The following is a 17,023-nucleotide window of genomic DNA, read 5'->3' as shown; positions in this document are numbered from 1 at the left end:
TTGAACAGGGGGCAATTTCCAACCTCCCACTGGTTTTGTTACAGCTGTAAAGGGGCCTCCCACTATGGCCTGACCAAAGACAGGAAGAGGCGCTCCCATGATGGCTGCTCTGAAGGCTGCGCGAGCCTCACGGCAGCAGCACTGTCTCCAGAGCTTTCAGCAGCTGCCACCATCTCCTTAATGACGAGTGAGCCTGGCCTGGACAACCCTGCTTATGTGTCCACAACAGAGGAGGGTCAGCCAGCAAACAGCCCATTGGACTCAGGCCGGAGCAACCGAACTAGGGGTGAGTCAAACGGGTGGTTATCGGGAATGGGCTTCTTGCCTTGGGATTGCCCTCTGGGGAATATTCACTGTGAAACATTCTAGAATTTTTTTTTTTTTTTTTTGAGAAATCATCCTGGTTGTTTGGGCAACAATCCAAGGTCCTGTTCTCCAAAGTGAAATGAAACCACGAGTACCTCAGGTCATTAAAATGTGTGTAGTCTGACTTGGTGAAAGGGGTTGAAACTTGACCTAATGATTCATCCCTCCCCTGCTGTCAGTTCCTTCCTATCTATTCTACTCAAGAAAAGTGCTATTATATTAGTTCAGTCCAGGAAAAAGCAGAGTTTTAAAAAATATCTATCTTTCATTGTCCAAAATACAGATAAACAGATATATAAATCCTATGATCCTACCACCTAGAAGCAATCACCGTTCATGTTTTATTGTATGTAGTCATGTGCACAGGAGGATTTCTATAAAATGTACCTCTGTTCTTCTCTCTTCCTTAGCGCGGCCCTTTGAGCGATCCACTATCAGAAGCAGATCTTTTAAAAAGATTAATCGAGCTCTGAGTGTTCTTCGAAGGACAAAGAGCGGGAGTGCAGTTGCCAACCAAGCTGACCAGGGTAGAGAAAATTCTGAACACACCACTGCCCCTGAAGGTAAATGAACCCCCTTCAGGTCTGGACAGGCAAGGCCTCCAGAATTACCTTAGGGGTGATGATGCCTGAGCACCACCCACTTTCTATGGCCCCTCCTAAAAGTAGCGAATATTTTTCTGCCTCAGTTAGCCGATTTCTCACATAAGTAACTAAAGGCAGAAATTATTCTTTTTCATAAAGAGAAAGGTATTGGAAAACCCTTTCAGGTGCTAATGTAATGCAGATAAACAATAATATGTGAAAAGCATTTAGAACAATACCTGGAATGTAAGAAATGTTAATTATTTCTTCTTACTGCTATGCCTAATGTGTGGTTCTAAGTGTTTCTCATGCATTAGGCCATTTAATCCTCACAATGACCTTCTGAAATAGCTACTATTATTATCCCTATTTTACAGATGAGGAAACTGAGGCTCAGTTAACTTGCCAAGCTCTTGAATGCAGGCAGTATGGCTTCAGATATGATGGTAGTAATAGTTCAAAACTGATGAGATTAAATAACAAACCCATAGCCATCCAGTTAGAAAATGGTAGGCCTAGGAATTTAACTTGGGGCCTCTAGTTCAGAGCCCACTCTGACAGCCTACTGGGTTCTAGAGCCCACCACTTCTGCCATTTAGATGTAGAGCCAAACTTCTGTCTTTCTCATGCCCATAGAGAATTCATAAGCAGTCATGTGAGAGAGCCCCTTCTTGCTTATTTATCACCTCTTACCTGTACCACACATGCTGCATGCTCTAACTACTCTGAACTTAGTATGGTCCTGTAAATAGTGTTTCTTTCTCTCACTTCTGTGTTGTGAACTACCTGTATTCCCACACCCCTTAAGCAGGCATCTTAATCACTTCTCCTAGGCTCAACATAGGTTTTACCTCCTCCTAGAAGTCCTCCCTGATTTCTCAGTATGCAGCTGCCGGTATGAATGAGTTCCCCCAAGTTGAGAAGGTTATTTGAATCAAAGAATGAAGCAAGCAAGTCCATTACTCACACTTAAAGTTTAATAAGGTCAACTTAGCCAAAGGGGTCCTCAACATCTCAGCCATGGAAAGGACTTACGGTAGAGGCAATATCCATACCACTCACCTTGATGGGGGTATTGTTATACCCTGCTGAGTGTGAGTGATCATTTTTTCATAAGACTGGTGGTGCCAGATGATGTCCAGAGGATATGCCACAATGTCTTTGTTCTACTGATATTAATAGAGTTGTGTTTGGAACAGGACACAGGTTAATACACATGAGAAAAACAATGGCTACACTGCTGTCTTTCCAGGGTAGGGCAATTTACTGGTCATGGGCCTAAGGTGGTGTCAATACAAGATTCACTTGGGTTTTCCTTGTACAGTCCCCCTTCCTTTGTTTTCTCAAAGCACCTGTATCTCTATCATAGCAAGGATCACCCTTCATTGTAACTGTACCTACATAGAGCAGAGGTTCTTTTTCGAGTCTTTTGCATTTTCAAGGCCAAATACAGTATCTGGTACCTAATAGTGGTCAGCAAAAGTTTGTGCAATAAGTAAAGGAAATAATTGCAATTTCTGCCAGTTACCCCTTTTTCTTAAAGGCTCCTTCCCTCCACTTCATATAAAATTTTCTCCTGCCTGAGTAAGGTTTACCTGTATGTTTATTTTAGAAACATTTTTAAAAGAGATTGCTATGTGTAAGGCGCTGAACTGGAATCTATAATTTTATAGAAAAATTACAAAGTCCAGTTCCTGGATGCAAGGGGTTCATGCAAGACTAAAAGAAAATAAACTGCATTGATGACTGAGGTGTACATGAATGTCAGTGGTAGCCATAGGGAGAGGAGCATCATGTCTGAGCAGGACATGTAACCCTTGTTTAGGGAGTGCCATGTCACCTGGCTGGGCATTGGGGTCTTTCTCTTTTTTTTTTAACCCAAAAGGGCAAGTTTATTATAAAAAGGGACAGAAGAGTAAAGGACACTGCACAGACACAAGCAGGCAGAAAGAGCTGCTCCCTAAAGGGGGAGATTTGCTAAATGAGAGGCCTGCTCAGTCACAGGGGGCAGCCCTGAGAGGAGAGCAGCCTCTGCTGCTTTGCAAAGGGAGAAGGTTGATGAAGAGAAACACCTGCATAGTCACAGGCGGGCAGGAGGTCTGTTGCCAGGCATGGGGATCTTGACATTTGTTGGTAAGTTGTGGGGGATGAGGTTAAGACCTTATTAGAGAGGGCCCTGGGAGCCATTTGGCATCTGGACTTAATTTTGGGCAGTGAACACACCTGGAAACTTTTGTGTAGAGTTTTTTCCAAATCACAACATTTCCAGAGGATGAAGATGACAGCCATGTTATGTGTGCAGGGCACTTAAAGCAAGAGAAAGAATTGTCTTAGCCATTCCAGAAGTGATCACTGCAGAAGGGGGTGAAGGAAGTAAGGCAGTGGCTGGTAGTCATGTCTGTACAGGGACCAAGGTAACAGGACTTTCAGAGATGGCCTTAGGGTGTCACTGCTTCAGCAACTTGCAGTTTGTATTCTCATGTCATGGTTTATCCATCTTATATGAGTAAAGAGTCTGGTCCCACCACTTAACCTTGTGAACCTGGCCTGGTTAGCTAATTTCTTTAAAAGCTTTAGTGTTCATCATCTGGAAAAAAAAGGAATAATCAGCTACTTCACAGGTTTGTTGTGAAGACTAAGAAAAAAAGCTATGCAAATTGCTCAGCTCAACGCCTGGCATATAATAAACACTTGTTAAATATTCTATCCTTTAGTCCTTACATGAGGACACATTATTGAACAACTGTTTCCTCCCAGACCAGCACAAATTACGGCATTTTAAAAAATGCTTTCACTCTTGAAGTTCACTAGGTCTCATTGATGTGGCTCTAATTAACATCATTTACATGTATGACTGAGTATGCCCTTGCAAGCTGTCAAGTCAAACATCCTTGAGTGGTTTAGATTTTGGAGTATGGTTTTATAAATGTGTTGGCAGGGAGGGTAAGAAGAAAGGGGGAAGAGAGAAATTCTGCAGCTTTGATTTCCAAATCTTTCTTAGTGCAAAATTATTTTTTTAATTTCCATTTTCTTGTCACCAGACCTGTTCAACAAATCCCTGTGGTATAGTCTACTTCATGTAATCAAAGTAGTTCAAACATTAATGGAACTCCATCGCCGAAGCACTGTCGGCACCAGGGGCTGACAGATTAAGATGCTGCCCACAGCCTTACAGCAAAGCCAGTCTCTTACGTTCAATCCCAGATGGAAGTTAAGGACCCACATTTACAATGTCACAGGCTTCCCCTGGCCACTAATTTATCATGTTCTGCAATACTTAGAAATAAGTTTAATTCTTTCTGTATTGTTCCTAAGAGTTGAGCACTCAATGAACTCAGTTCATTAGGGAAAATGGACTAAGTTGTGTATTTTTTTTAAACGGTTATTTTTTAAATTTATTTATGCATACAAGAACTGGGGTATTGGCCAGAGGTGGGGTGGGGGGATAAGAGGATTCACCAGAGACAGAGTGGGGAGCAGAACAGGCAGATCTACTGAAATACACTGCTGAGGGGAGGCAGCAGGCAAGACAGGAGATGAACTCATCAGGAGCTGACCAGGGATGAACTCATGCCACAGTGCCTGGGGTAGATTCATAGTGCTGAGACTTAACCCCTGCACTACCAGGGAGGTCCAAGTTGTAGATTTTGAAAAATGGTCATGTAAAATGAATCAGCCATACCAGTCCTGCAGTTTTGATCTTCTTGGTCACATAATTAAGGAAGACTTAGGGCAAAGGCAGAACTGTCAGCAACTACAAGACACAGAAGCTACATCTCCACTCCCCATGTCCCAGTGAGCCTCAGGCAACTCGTGAGAGTCTCAAGGAGCCACTTCTCCTAAATTGGATGTAGCGTTCATTGCATTTATTGAATGTCTTCCCTCTGCACGCATCTGTTAAGCCAATGTGGAGAATGGCTCCAGTTGGTGCAACGCGACTAGCTTGTAGGTCAACAGGGCAAGTCTGCCGTGAGACTGTCATGGCTATGAACCCCCTAAGGGAGCTAACAGGAGTCCTGGTTTTGAGGGCCACCTAAATGTGTTACCTCCCAGCTCAAATATCCTCCTCTGTAAAATGTCTGAGTGTCTGTGGTTCTCAACCTACACAGCTAGAGCATCTCTTTTGTGTTGAGTTGGGAGGAGACCAGGGCGTGGGAGAGTCCATGGGTAAGAAGAGTCTCAGTTAAAAGATAAAGTTTGAAAATACCTGCCTAGATTTTCCTTAGTATTGTAGCTCTGAATTTGGTGATTTGAGGCAAACCAGAGAGAAACCTCTCTTCTAGAGCATGAATCATGCCCTTTGACTCCCCTTTACTAACAAATGTCAGATGTAGAAAGCTATGACTCCCTGAGTTAGAAATACAGAGGCTTCTGGGAACAAACCTTCAAATGATCTGAGAAGGCGAAAGAACAAGTTTGTTCTGTTTTGTCCCTTGATGAGTAGATGATAAAATTTTCAGGTCATCCCATATCACCCTTAATTCTTTCATTCATTCATTCATTCATTCATTCATTTCTGTTCACTTGGTGGGCATTGGCTGAAGTCTACAGAGATCTGTTGCACAGAACTACAGGACAGCCAGAATGTACGTCTGCAAGGAACTTAAGAGTCCATTGGGGGGGGGGGTGGTAAAAGAAATGGTCACAAATGATAATAGAAGGGTGAGTGCTTTAAGAAATAGTTTTATGGGAAATGAGATGTTTAGAGGGATCAGGCTAGAGTTTCATTGGACAAGATCATTTCTTACAGGCCTTGAAGGAAATTTTGCCAGCAGAGAAACTTCTGCTGGCACAGCAGGAAAATGAAAAACATGGATGAGGAACAATGAATAGTTTAGTTTGGCTGAAACCAAAATTTTGTAAGAGGAGGGGCTGGAAATTCCTGTTGGGTTGGTGTCATTAGTAAGTACTGACCTTGTCCATCGTAGTCTTTCCGAGGTTGTATCACCTGATTCCAGATGGTGAAATTACCAGCATCAAGATCAATCGAGTGGATCCCAACGAGAGCCTGTCCATCCGTTTTGTGGGAGGAAATGAGACACCCCTGGTTCATATTATCATTCAACACATTTATCGTGATGGAGTGATTGCCAGAGACGGCAGGCTCCTGCCGGGAGACATCATACTAAAGGTGGAGAACATAGCGTGGGGACATGGGAAGGGGCATAATAAAAATCACTTTAGAATAATTGGATGGATAGGTAGGTAGATAGATGGAAGAAATGTTAAATAAATGTGGGGCAGTGACTTTCCATAGTTACTGTTAATGCCTTTTCTTGATTTCTGATTTAATTGAGATAGATCTTTGTTACTCTTATTCTTTTACTCTGTCTCCCTTATTCTCTCTGTACATAAATATTTCTCTATCATTTCGTCATCTTCCATCCCTCTTCTTCTATCCTCTAGTTAATTCCCACCTCCTTTTATTTCTCGCTTCCTTCTGTTTTTTCTTTCTACTCACCCTCCTTCCTACTTGAAGTAACATAAAGTAATACAGAATGGGAGCATGCATTTTCTAAAATTGTTTCTAGAGCAGGTTCGCGAAACATTTTGCATTTTATCTAATCACACATGTTCACACACCCTTCTAAAATTCCTGTAACTTAATGGCCCTTCCTGGGGGGAAAAAAGTCAGCCCTAAGCAGTTCCCACCAACCTGAAGACACTTTTGAGGGACCGTGGGGAAACAGCTGCCTTGGGCTTTACTTTCCTCTGCAGCTTGGCTGGGGGGAATGATTTAAGGAGGAATTTCCAGGAGAGATGATAAAGGAAGAGTTGTTCATAAACATAGAAGTCAACTACGTGCCAAAAGTGACAAGAATTCCCTCCCTGGTCATGTATTTTCTGTCTGCTACTCAGATGACCATTTCATCCCATCCCTTCTAAGTTTCCAAATAGCCAGCACTTGACTTATCATGTGGTATTTCTTTCGGAGTAAGAGGAGAAAGAATTGAAAGCAGTTTGGGTGGAAACACAGCAATTCCTACCAGCCCCCCACATGGACTACAAGACAGGGCCCATCAGCCTGGAGTTCATGGGGGTTAGCAGTATGGTCAGCGACACTGTGTAGCTTCCTCCCCGATCTAGTAGAAACTCTGCTGCCTGCAAGGGTGGCATCATAAAGCATGTGATTCTTATGGGCTATGACTGACTCTTGCTGGCAAAAGAGCTGCCAGAACTCTTTAGTGGGCTGCCCAGACCTGCTGTTGGCCTGAATGTGATGGGGGAAACCAGGACCAAGCATAGTGGTCTTCAAGCTCACCTGCTTGGACAAAGGTGCTGAGTCTCGTCTGTGCATGAGGGAGCCTCCACCCTTCCCTGGAGATGCAGCAGACACCCACCATTGTAAGTTGTAGGAAGGCTTTTTAAATCTCACTCCAAGGCTCTCTAGCAATTGGCTGCAAATGCAAGAAATCTCAACCACAGAATTCAAGAAGGTTGTTTCCCTTCTGTGGGGCCTCTGTCCTAAAGCACGGAGTACAATGCTGCTTCCAGAGCAGTGCCCTCCACGGTGGGCAGGGGACAGGGGGAGTGTTGCTCAGAGTAATTAAAACCGCAAAGCCCACAAGCAGCATCAGCCCCACAGTCATGAATGAGGCACACATGAGAGGGCCCAGCTTGAGTAGCATAACTAAGTGATCAGATCATCAATAAAAGAGCCTAGAAACTTCCATTCACATCAGTTTGTTAAAATGGCATACAAGATTATCTTGAGACTTCACACACACACACACACACATTCATATGTAGTCTTACCACTCACATATTCACACACTTGTCAACACACACACACATTCATGCACACGCACACACAAATATACCATCACTCTCTCACACACACACATAATAGTGGGGCCCGGAACTCCCAGTAGGAGTGATCAGAGAGAAAAGTTAATCTGGAGATGTTTGGAAAGAAACTATCTACTCATTTTATTTGAACTATAGGTGAAGGTTATCTTTTGAGCTCAATAGGAAATTTTCTTCTTTTGCCTTTTCCTATTTTTCCTTTTTTTCTCCCTCTCTCACCTGAGAATAAGCATGGCAAGCAATAGAACTGAGGGTTAGGATTGTATAAATAAGGGGGGTGGGCTGTGAAACAGTGTGAAGAAAGTGTGAAGAAATATGGTGCCTACTCAGAGATGAAAAGGAGGTACAGGTGACACTCCAAGAAAACAGGGCTAGAAGGTTGGAAAACAGATATGGGGTATTTGGATGCAAAACAAGGCAGCAGCACCTGGGGGTCGTGGGGGTTAGCAGCACCCAGACCCCCTGTTGGGAAGGGTGGTGACAGGTGGGCTGGTGGCTCAGTGGCTCCAGGTTCTGAAGTCCCCTTCTCCCAGGTCAACGGGATGGACATCAGCAACGTGCCTCACAACTACGCCCTGCGGCTCCTGCGCCAGCCCTGCCAGGTGCTGCGGCTCACCGTGCTCCGTGAGCAGAAGTTCCGAAGCAGGAACAATGGACAGGCGTTGGACACCTATGGACCCCGGGATGACAGTTTCCATGTGATTCTCAACAAAAGCAGCCCCGAGGAGCAGCTTGGAATAAAACTGGTACGCAAGGCAGATGAGCCTGGTGTGTTCATCTTCAACATGCTGAATGGGGGCGTGGCCGACCGACAAGGCCAGCTGGAGGAGAATGATCGCGTTCTAGCCATCAATGGACACGACCTCCGGTACGGCAGCCCAGAGAGTGCAGCTCATCTAATTCAGGTGGGTCATGGGCTTTTCCAAGATCCAAGTTAGAAACTCGGCGTGAGTGATAATGCTCATTGTCCCGACCTTTACTGCACAGTACCTCCCTGTAAAAAAATCAATATGGAAGGGCTAGGTAAGAGCATTATTCAAGCAAATGACGTATCTGCAGTCTGGAATGTTCCCTAGGTGTTGCCACCATCCAGTCTGACTGCCAGTAAACGTTCGTGGGGCAGCTTCAAGTTAAGATCACTCAAGGTCAGCAGGTTGTGCTATCCTGTACCCAGTGTGTCAGTCAGTCTCAGACCTAGAGGTCATTCAGATACAGTCTAGGCAGATCCAAGACCTCCAGTTGTACTGACTCCCATGAGAAGCTCTGCCATGCCCCTCAGGGCTCCCTTGGAAAGGCCATGGGAACTCAACATGAACCTACATGGAAGCCCCCCTAATAAGAGGCATAATTATTGATCATTCAAGCAAATAAAGTACCCAATGTCCTGAGTGCTTCAAACTAATCACTCTCTCAGCCAGTGAGATGATATCAAGCCCCAACATGCATCATGTTAGCTTTGGCTGGATCACTAGGAGTTTTTATAATATTCAGAGTTTCTAGCTTTATTCTTAGAGGGGCAGGTTTTGTTCTGGCCTCTTACATTCTAAGCTATTCTTCACTTCATTTAGCTAAAATGTATTAAGTTCCTGCTGCTCGCCTCATCCTGAGTTAGATTCAAAAAACAGAAATGATCACCCTAGACTGCTCTCCCAAGGAGGCCAAAATCTAGCAGGAAAGAGGGACTCTTAATACAACTGTTGTTTGGTGTGATAGTATTGCATTGGAGAGATTAAGTATTGTGCCGGTGCAGACAAAGAGTTTTGCTTAGATGTCCTAGGAATTCTTAAAGAGGAGGAAGACCTTAAACTGGGTTCCCTTTCAGGGATCAGCCAGCAATCCAGGCAGATGAGGCAGGGAGGGTCTTTCTAATGAGATACAACACAGAAGGATGTTTTCCTAAAAGCCAGTAAGGAAAATGGTTAATACCTGGAACATGTGTTATGCATTGTAAATTGCATATATATTATGTATACATTGTACTATGTATGTATATTGCTTAAAAAGTAGCAATAGTTGAGGCAGGACTGGTAGAAGGGCCAGATCAGGTAGATCTTTGTGATTCAAGCCTAAGAGCTCAGACTTCATCCTCAAAGTTATGGTGTATTATTACAAGGGCTCAACAAAGAAAGTGACATGTTCTTCTAGAAAGATCCCTCTAGAAGCAATGGAAAGTTGATAAGAAAGATGCAAGTTTAAAGGCCTTGTCTTAAGAAGCATTTGAACCAGCCAGCACATAGTAGCGTCTTCTCTTTAGTGACGGAAGCTGTGATACCTCAAGAGTAGACGGTGAGTCAGCAGTAGGCCTCTACTGAACCTTGCACCAAATTCCATGAGTACGATGATCAGAAGCCAGAGTCCATCCTTGAGGACTTGAACCATCTAAGTACAAATTTCTCTACCCTTGGGTTCTGGTTATACAGCCCCTCCAGTTGTTGGTAACTCTTTCCACTGTCCTGAGTGGGGTATCATGTCCCTCTTTGAGGAGAACCCAGTGGTAGGTGACTTTATTGTCCAATGAATGGTGGAGAGTGTGCTGGGGTTATACACTGTTCCTTCTGCACCAGGAGAAGAAACATATGTGGTGCCTTCACCCTTGAACTATGGCATTTTGTGATGTCCCCATTCCAAGTTGATTCTGGGCTTGATGAATATTCATCTTCCCAACAGGACCTAAGGTCATGCCCTGTGGAGAAAATGGAAAACAATGCAGAATTATAAGAGACACTTCCCTTCTGGAGTCTGTGCTATCTGTTTTCAAATTCATATGTCCATCTCCAGCTGCTGGGTTTCTCCCTGTGGATGTCACAACAGGATCTCAAACTTAGTGTCTAAAATTGAACCATTGACTTCTCCCCACTCTACCTCTTGCCAAGCCTGTTCCCTAAGTCTTTTCCAGTCTCTATAAATGGCATTACCATTACTCAATTACTTGGGCCAGAAAGACACTGTTTTCAGTGTCTTCCAGCTGTCCACCTCCAAAACTTCTATGGTGTCTAATTCAAGACATCATTAACTTTGGTCAGAGCCTCTTAACTGACCTCCTTGCTTCTGCAGTTGATCTCCTCCCTTCTGTCCTGCACACGGAAGTTAGTTCTGGCTTTGGAAAGTGATAGTTCTATCATGTCCCTTGTGGCACTCAGCCCTCTAATGCTGCCCAAGATACTTGGATTAAATTCCAAATCCCTATAATGACCGGCAGGAGCTCATAGGATCTCATGTCTCCAACTTCATTTCCTAATCAAAGACAAGAATTTTCATTAACCAGGCCCATGTTGCCTTCTTGCTATTTTTCAAAAATTTCAATTTAGGACTGGCCCTCTGGCTGGGAGAATCCTCAAAATATCTGCATAACGCGCTTGCACTTAAATCACATCTTTCCTTAAGTGTCATTCCTAAGGAGACCTTCGCTGACAATCCCACTTGAAAAAGCGTCTCCCACTCCCCATTCTCTTTCTCTAATCAGCTTTATTTTTTTCTATCTACCAATTATCTGCCCGAGTAGTGTTTTATCTCAAGCATTTAGAGACATGCCTGGAAATCACGGACCCTCAAATATTTGTTGTATGAACATACTAAGTCAAATTATAAATATGTAAATATACACGAAGCATAATTCACACGTTACTTCCATCTCAGAGGATCTATTATCAAATCACTTATCGTAAAACCCACAATAAATCTACTTCTACATGCCATTTGTCCCCAAGATTGATAGGATCTTTACTTTTTGTCCCTTTGAATTTGTCCAGTTATTTTTAGTTGGTCACTTTCTATGTGCCAAAGGTATGCAGCACAGCAGTGAAAAATACTGACACAGTTCCTGGCTTCATGGAGCTTGGAATATATTCCCATCTCTTTTCTCACATACAATCAGGCAAGTACTAAGCAGATGACCCTAGCCTGTATGTGCCAATGGGTGAGACAATGTTATCTAATAACATTGGAACAAAAAAGTCCTTTTTTTTCTGCATGAAGCATGATTTTCTTTTCTCCCTCTAAAAAGTAGGTCTTTACATTTCCTCTTTGGAGAAGTTTCTTTTTAGCTCTTCTGCCCAATTTTTGACTGCATTATTTTCTTTGTTTTTGTTGAGTCTCATCAGCTCTTTGTAGATTTTTGTGATCAATCCTTTATCATTAGTGTTGTGTGCAAATGGCCAACAGGCATATGAAAAAATGTTCAACATCACTTGTAATCAGGGAAATGCAAATCAAAACTACAATGAGATACCATCTCACACCAGTGAGAATGGCACATATGAAAAAAACTAGCAACAACAAATGTTGGCGAGGTTGTGGAGAAATAGAAACTCTTCTGCACTGTTGGTGGGAGTGCAAACTGGTCTAATCACTATGGAAAGCTGTGTGGAGATAACTCAACCTGCTAAAGATGGAGCTTCCATATGATCCAGCAATTCCACTCCTAGATATTTACCCAAAGGACATAGAACTCTTCTGCACTGCTGGTGGGAGTGCAAACTGGTCCAACCACTATGGAGAGCTGTGTGGAGATTTCTGGACCTACTAAACATAGAGCTTCCATATGATCCAGCAATTCCACTCCTAGGTATTTACCCAAAGGACACAGAAACATTAATTCCAAAGGGCACCTGCACCCCTATGTTTATAGCAGCACTATTTACAATAGCTAAGCTTTGGAAACAACCCAAGTGCCCAAAAATAGATGACTGGATCAAGAAGATGTGGTACATATACACCATGGAATATTACTCAGCAATTTAAACACCTGTAGTTTGCAGCAACATGGATGGAGCTAGAAGGGATCATGCTCAGCGAAATAAGTCAGAAAGAAAAAAGAAAAATACCAGATGGTCTCACTCATAGCAGGAATTTAGAAAACCTAAATAAAGGACCAGGAAAAAGACTAATTAATACAAAGTAAAAATCAAAATCAACAAGCAACTGTAAACCAGAGACACACTATGGAGGGCGCGGGGGGAGGCAGGGAGAGGAAGGATTAGGGTCAAAACAACGGGGGGGTGTGCAATTGTATGGGGAATATAACCAAAATGAAAATGCATACATTGTGCAAAAATGAAAAATGATGTAAGAATTATATAAAATTATTTAAAAAAATTTTTTTAAATAACTTAAAAAAGTAGGTCTTTAGGCAATCATCACTTGTGTGTGTTGACTCTTGTTGACGCCCTCTGCAGGTCCATCAGTGCAACTCACATTCTAGAGATAATCTGCCAGCTCTACTTGGCCATAGGTAAAGGGAAAACTCCTTTACTTGCTTTGTTTAGGAAATTTTTGATTACATATAACATTCTGCATTTGTTGATTAATAACAGAAGAGGAACACAAATTTCCCTGAGAAAATTTGTTTACAAGAGAAGATCTTGCCCAATAGCAGGACTTGCTAAAAGATTCCTCTGCTCATTAAGCAAACCTAATGTGCTTTAAAAGCAGCCAGTTTGGGCAAGGCCAGTTGGAAAAGAAATGGAAAAAGTAGAATGCTGGGAAAACTCAGTTAAGCAATCTCAAGAATAGATTTTATTTATGTGATACTTGTAACACACACCAGGCAGGGGGATTAAACTAAATACCCTTCAAAGGTTGAGACTCAAATTTCCAACCAAGCCTTGGCTGCAGTGCCCTGTGTGTCTACTCCATGAATCATAGTCACCTTACAAAGAAATTCCCAGACAACATGTCGTTTTGGCCATGCTTTTTCTCATAGTACCACACATTCTGCCCTTTCTACATTATTTCAGGGAAAAGTTAGTACAGAGAAGCCACAACTGTTTTAAATTTGACCAGCTTTACATATGTGGAGCTCTAACCTCAGCTTACTCAGCAGCAAGCCTGGGTGCCAGATCCCAGAGTTACACAGATTAAGAGTCAGAAGCTCCAAGGAGACAGGGGCTTCAAACAGGGGGCGGTTGATTTACATGGCAACTTAGTACAACCTTGTCAATTAAGTGTTTGGGTGTGTGTGTTTTTTTAAGCACCATTATTCAAATAGTTGCATGAAAGAGACAGCTTTCTGGAATTATCCAGTGCATGCTTCAAATAATTGAGCAAAGATTTGAGGCCTTAGGCAGGAGAAGATCTCCAACTTCCCAAACCTAGGAGATTCAGAATGCATCTGTCCAGTAATCACTATGAAATGATTTATTCTGAGACATACCTATCTGGGGATGTGCTCATCCATCAGCAGTTCTGGATCAGTGAATTCATTTATTTAGAAGTTCAAATATATACAGTTAAAAAGAATAATGATGGATTTCAAATTTGAGTATCCCTCTAATGTCATTTGTTTCCTAGACAATTTCCTGACTTAATGCAGAAACTGAAAAAATTCAAAAACCATTTGTAGATGTGATGTTGAGATGGGTTTTCATTAATACTAATGTGTGACTACCCACACATGAATTAATATTTAAAGACTCTTCGTTAGAGAAACTGACAACTGGCCTTTGCAGACTGAAAAAGAATGATAGGCCTTAAGTAGACCAGAAGGCAAGGTGTGGACTGCTTAATCACCTACATTCGTTCTAACTACATGACTCCTACATGAATTCTACACACCTGGATGAAAACAGAACTTTCTTGGTAATTTCAACACTCAAGTTTCCTGGAGCCAGTAAGCACAGCCAGTGAAATAAGACCTGCTAGATCTGGTTTGGTTTGGTTTGGTCTTAACAGATTGGCACAGCTAATACAGAATCAAATTCCTATTTATTTATTTTTTTTTTAAAGATTTATTTATTTGTTTATATAAGCACTGGGTACAGTCAGAAGCGCGGGAGGGTGAGAGAATTCACCAGAGCCAGAGCGGGGAGCAGAGCAGGCAGAAGGACCGAAGTACACTGCTGAGGGGAGCAGCGGGCAGCAGGAGAGGTCTGCACGCCATGTGGGACCCTCCTCCGGCGGCCGGGGAGCGGCCAGGGCTCGAACGGGAGCTGCAGAGGCTGCGGGCAGCTTCGCAACCCAGCGCTTAACCGCTGCGCCACTGGGGAGGCCCTCAAATTCCTATTTAAATAAGTTTTCTTAACGTGGTATTGTAGTAAATTTAATACACATAGACTAAACAATACATAGATTTTAAAGCATTCTTATGGAGTTGAATTCTTAAAGTCCAAATGATTTTTATGCAGGACTTCAAATTTCACACATTCATGATAAAGCATGAGTTAGTCAGCTATAGTTTTTCAACTTTTGTGCAGCAACACAATGCAAATATTAGGCAATCTGAAAACTTCATTGCTCTTCCTGCAACCTCCACAATCCCACATGCATGGTTTTGATTTTTTTTACCATGCAGCAGAATTAATCACAGGAGTAACATACTTAGGCCAAGGAGTTGGGTCCTTCTGATGACTCAGTGATTAGCAGATTCAGGCACTCAACTAAATTCTCACTTTGACCTTGTCACTGACATCTAGATAAATCAGACTGTCATCATCTTTCATTTCTTTGAACTTAAAAGATACACTTCTGGGAATGTAAGGATGAATGTGGATCTACAGTTTAGTGGGAAAAATAGACCAAATTGCTGTGTCAATTTTCCTCTTCTACTCTAGTCAAATATTAAGGTCCTATTCACCACTTTTCCTCCAAGCCTCCTGAATCTCCTTTTCCCTTGTAGCTCTTCATTCACCAAAGTGGCTGCTGCTTCTTCAGCAGATGATGGTCACAGATTTTATGATAGGTACTGAAGTTTCAGTAGTGAACATATCACTATACATCAGATTTGCTCTCACTGTCCTCATGATAAAGTAATATCAATTCACAGTGCCCCATTAATTCAAATTATATTTCTAGAGCTCCGACATTTTGCTTTATGAGAGCTTGCTTTTTCTCCACGATTCTCCTGCTCACTGGGAGAAGGGTTAGGGCGAGAACTTTGTCTTCATACCTGATTGCATTGTATGTGGCCATGTCAACAGAAACGACTGATGACTTTATTATTCTCCTGGCTGATATTGGTAGCCCTGTTCTGATGCCTCTTGAGGTCTGTGTGCCATCCCCTGAGCCAGCGCTAAGGTCTCCTGCTGTGATATGTTCCATAGGGGGGTCTTGCGAATCTTCCTGTCTTTCAATGAGTAATGATGATTACCGATGCCAATCTTTTTTTTTTTTAAAGATTTATTTTTTTATGCATACAAGAACCAGGGTACAGGCCAGATGTGCAGGAGGGTGAGGATTCACCAGAGACAGTGGAAACAGAACAGGCGGACTGACTGAAATGCACTGCTGAGGGGAGCAGCAGGCTAGACAGGAGAGGTCTGACGCACCATGTGGGTATCTCTCCGGGCGGCCAGAATCAAACACGCGCTGCAGAGGCTGCGGACAGCTTCCCAGCACTGCGCTCAACAGCCTGTGTCACCAGGGAGGCCCTGATGCCAATCTTGACTTCTTACACGCAGAGCCCATCCCTACTGCACAAATGAAATGGCAAAATGGGCACTCCATCAATGAGGTCTTGGCTGAACCTAGTCAATCACAGCCAGTCCGTGCTGGTCAGACCAGAACTTCTAGGTCCAATTGTGCATGTACAAACACCCCACTCAACTTCATTAGCAAGTTCAGAGGTCATCAAGTTTTTTAAGTGACTTGAAAACATATTAAATATTGAAGAAACTAGAAATATTTGACTGGAAAGGAAGAACTAAAGGGGGAAGATGAGAGTTTTCTTCAAATAGGGTTGTCATACAGAAATTGAATTGGGATGGCCCAGAGGCCATGGCTAGAACCTGTAGGCAAGTAAGAAAACAGCAAATTTAAGCTCATCTAAGGGTAAACGTCTAATGAGTGCTATCTGGAAATGGCTTGCACGGCCTTGGGATATACTGAGCTCACTGTCATTGGAGGCACTGAAGCATGAGCAGGATTGTGTGGGGGATTGAAGCCTGGGCCACAGAGAAGCTGTTGGATTAGTTGATGCCTAACATCTCTTCCATGTCTGACTTCCTAATTTTATGGACTAATTGCTCCTCAGTTCCCCAGGGTTCTGTGGGTACATCAAGATGGACAATGACACTTGAACAATTGCCAGAAGGGAAGCTAGAATAGGGCAACCCCAGAGAACCATGACCACAAATGTCTACGGAAAATTAAAGTGAGATTGCCTCACCCTGGGTCCTTGGAAAAGAAGCCAATAAGGAATGCAGACACAGCATGATTTTTTTTTTTTCCAAAGATACGGTCATTAAACCCTCTGATGTTAATGAGTGGTACATTAAGTAATGACAGGCCCTCTGAAGAGCTTATGTTATAAAATTCAACTAAAGTTCTTACAG

At 42.8% G+C, this 17,023-nt stretch overlaps 1 protein-coding gene across 2 annotated transcripts in view; it reads left to right on the top strand.

The window, feature by feature from the left end:
• Positions 1-17,023, top strand: part of LNX1 (ligand of numb-protein X 1) — a 106,851-nt gene that overhangs the window by 69,147 nt on the left and 20,681 nt on the right. For both annotated transcript variants that reach the window (XM_054687874.1, XM_037530490.2), the window contains 4 exons: positions 45-286; positions 777-929; positions 5,879-6,081; positions 8,291-8,662. In XM_054687874.1, the coding sequence (XP_054543849.1) occupies positions 45-286; positions 777-929; positions 5,879-6,081; positions 8,291-8,662 (970 nt within the window). The remainder of the gene's footprint in view (positions 1-44; positions 287-776; positions 930-5,878; positions 6,082-8,290; positions 8,663-17,023) is intronic.

Source organism: Talpa occidentalis, unplaced genomic scaffold, assembly GCF_014898055.3.
Source record: "Talpa occidentalis isolate TD23 unplaced genomic scaffold, MPIMG_talOcc4v2.1 talOcc4.6, whole genome shotgun sequence".
Lineage (NCBI taxonomy): Eukaryota > Metazoa > Chordata > Mammalia > Eulipotyphla > Talpidae > Talpa > Talpa occidentalis.
The sequence above is the reverse complement of the archived record's forward strand: the minus strand, read 5'-3'. Positions and strand labels throughout refer to the sequence as shown.